The sequence below is a fragment of the Phoca vitulina genome, unplaced genomic scaffold (assembly GCF_004348235.1).
Source record: "Phoca vitulina isolate PV1807 unplaced genomic scaffold, GSC_HSeal_1.0 scaffold36, whole genome shotgun sequence".
Lineage (NCBI taxonomy): Eukaryota > Metazoa > Chordata > Mammalia > Carnivora > Phocidae > Phoca > Phoca vitulina.
Genome location: NW_022589739.1, coordinates 11,602,592 through 11,606,180, shown reverse-complemented (window position 1 = coordinate 11,606,180; position 3,589 = coordinate 11,602,592). Strand labels below are relative to the sequence as shown.

Below are 3,589 nucleotides of genomic sequence, written 5' to 3'. Positions count from 1 at the left end.
CTGAGGTCCAAGTATTGACACAAAACTCATGGATTTTATTTTGTTATACATTGCCCTGCAATTCAAATTTTCTAACCATTAATTTTTTTATTGAACTTTTTTCTCTTTTCTTCTCTTCAAATGCTGTCTTCATGTAATGAATTATTCCCACTCTAGCCAAAGCCACTGCCTGTTCATATAACAGAATGAAACTCATCAAGTTGACTTACACTTAGATATATTCTTTCCCAGAGTTATGGACAGATGTCTCTTCTTAGAGTACCAGATCTAATTCTAATTCTGTCCACTGCACTCACTGACATTTTGTAGATATTTAAATACTTGTTGAGTGAATACATACATGAATGAATAAAAGAGGAGCATATACCTTAAAAACCAAGCATTATTTCTGTAGATAAAAATAGGGTGTCAGGAAACTTAGGACAAGAATCAGTATAGAGGAACTTCTTTGATCCTACAGATGTCTTGATCTGGGTGACCACGTGCTCATATCCTCAGAGAGGAGATGGTTCATAGTCATCATCCTCCACTTGAATGGAGATAAATCCAGACTCATGAAGGTTTCTGAGGGACCACACCCCCTAAACCTTCCACCCATTTCCTTATCCTTTTGCAATAATGGAATATTAAGAATCTTAATCAGGTAATTCTGCTCCAATTATTATCTGTTAGCTTGCAGTTAGTACATTTGTTCTTGTAAGGTTAACTTTGGGTCATATTTCTTAAGGGAGAATTTCCCTTAAACAATACCAGATTCATAGCTACTACCTAAATAATGAAATACTTTTATCAGCTGTCACCCATTGCTGTCTATTTGCCAGATTGAATTTGTTCTTCTGTAGTAGTTAGTTTTCATTAATAGCTGTTGTGTATTAATTTATTCAGTGATATTTTTCTAGAAAATATTTACTATTGTCTTTATGATCCTATTTTCCTTGGGTGCATAAGGACTTATGTTTTAATGGACTTCCTTTTTTTTTTAAAGATTTTTTTTTTTATTTGCCAGAGGGAGAGAGAGAGAGCACAAGCAAGGGAGCAGGCAGAGGGAGAGGGAGAAGCAGACTCTCCACTGAGCAAGGAGCCTGATGTGGGACTTGATCCCAGGACCCTGGATCGTGACCTGAGCCGAAGGCAGATGCTTAACCGACTGAGCCACCCAGGCATCCCCTCTTGATGGACTTCTTAAGGGCAACTGAGAAGTGAAGAAAACAGGATGAATTGCCTTTTGTGTTGTCTCGGGGTTGCCCAGAAATGTCCTGTCTCTCCATGTACATGGAATCATAGAGCTGGAAAATATATTACCATGATCTACTCTAACAACCTCTTTTATACATGTATATATGGAAATATACTGAAGCCTAGATATAACATGTAACTCTTGCTAAAACCCAGGTGTCCTCATACAATTTAATGTTCTGTCTCTTTTCCTAGTTCATGCAAGATCAATTCTAAATCTAGGAAAAGGATAACTGGGTATGCGCTTCCACTGAAGACAAGACAAGGCTCACTAGCGATCCTAAATTGTATGATATGTAGAAGAGAGTGAAAACGTCTTTCTTGCCTACTTTACAGGATATGGTCCTTTCCTACAGGGAAATCCGTTTCCTTCACTCATCATGCCGTCCTTCAATCAGAGCATTTTCTACCCTGCAGTCTTCTTTCTTACTGGCATCCCTGGTTTTGAAACTTACCATGCCGGGCTCTCCATCCCTTTTTGTTGTCTCTGTGCCATTGCCATCTCTGGGAATGGCATGATCTTGTTTGTCATCCTCACTGAGTTGAGCCTCCATGAACCCATGTACTATTTCCTCCCCATGCTGTCCTTCACGGACCTAGGGCTGTGCCTGTCCACATTGGTCACCACGCTGTGTATTTTCTGGTTCAATGCTCGAGAAATCAGTTTTGACGCCTGCATTGGCCAGTTGTTCTTTGTCCATGGTTTCACATTCATGGAAGCCTCAGTGCTCCTGGCAATGGCCTTTGACCGCTCTATTGCCATCTGTAACCCGCTGAGATATGCTACAATCTTAACCAGTTCAAGGATCATCAAAGTAGGCTTTGCCATTGTTATTAGAGGGACAATGGCTCTAGTGCCTTTACTCTTACTTCTAAAGCATCTGTCCTTCTGCCGTAGCCATGTTCTGCACCATTCATATTGTTTCCACCCTGATGTGATGAAGCTTTCATGCACAGACACCAAGACCAACAGTGCATTTGGTTTGGCCATTGTCATCTCTACTGCTGGTGTCGATTCTATCTTGATCCTCCTCTCCTATGTTCTGATCATCCACTCTGTGCTCAGCACTGCCTCCCCAGAGTAGCGAAAAAAGGCCTTTGGTACTTGTGTTTCACACATAAGTGCTGTTGCCATCTTCTACATGCCCATGATCAGCTTGTCACTGGTGCACAGATTTGGGAAGCATGCCCCTCCTCTTGTGCACACTCTCATTGCCAATGTTTATCTGCTCATCCCTCCTGTGATGAATCCCATAATCTACAGTATGAAGACCAAGCAAATTCGCAAAGCCATGCTCAAAATATTCTCTTCGAAGCTCATTTAAGGATTTTTCATTATATCTTTTCTTTCCATGGTCTCTCTGACTCATATTTGGCTACTTGTTAGATTTGAAAAAGCCTATTTATAAAAGCTTTCATTCTATTCTGATGATGCAATAACTTGCTATTTACCAAGTTCTAGACTGTGGATTTTTTGAGATAGGGATTGTATCTCGTGTACCTTTAGCCTAGTCGCAAATGCTTCAGCTGACACAGAATAGGGACCACAGTGAAAATATGTCTACGAAATGGATAAATGAAGTCATAAATTGACTTTACAGTTTAGACGGTCTTACAAGCTCTAAGGTGTAGCAATTCAAGGGATGTCTGATATCATTTACATCAGTAGGAAAGCCTAAATGACAGTAATTCTAACCGTTTATTGGTAATGATTATTTTTTCCCCAAATAGACTATTATTCATGACTACAGAACATGAATAAGCATAGAAAACAAAAAGAAATCCAATGAAAAGCATACTTTCCTCATTCTTAAAAGAGTTATTCAGGTCCCTTTGGTAAATGTATTAAAAGTTAATTGTGTAATATCCAATGATTTATGCTTCAAAATATGTATTTAATGGGGGAAAGTGGGCAAAGATGCATTGTGATGTTCAAGATATCATTATTCATTGCAATGAAAATTTGGAAACTGCTTAAACAAATACTTTAGGGTATTGATTAAATAAAATATAAACTATCATGCAGCAAGCTAAATACTGATACAGATATAAATGCTATATTATTAAGAGAAAAGAAAGATTAGTATAGAGGATATTTATCACTGTGTATGGATTTCATGTGAATATACACACACATGTACACACATGCCCATTCACACATATACATTGTGAAAGTATGGATAGACATGTTCCAAATGTCAAAGTGCTTCTTTTTTGACATCTGGGATTGGCTTGTTTATATTTTCTTTATACTTTCCTGCAGTTTATAAATGCTCAATAATGAGCTTTTAAAATTTTTCAGATAATGAAATAATCGATTTCCATTTAACACCCACTTCAAAACACAATAATT

At 38.1% G+C, this 3,589-nt stretch overlaps 1 protein-coding gene across 1 annotated transcript; it reads left to right on the top strand.

Annotated features, from left to right (window-relative positions):
* Positions 1–1,616: 1,616 nt before the first annotated feature.
* Positions 1,617–2,561, top strand: LOC116646549 (olfactory receptor 51F2-like). Its single transcript, XM_032427379.1, is given in 1 exon segment — positions 1,617–2,561. A coding segment is annotated over 1 exon segment (945 nt).
* Positions 2,562–3,589: the final 1,028 nt, after the last annotated feature.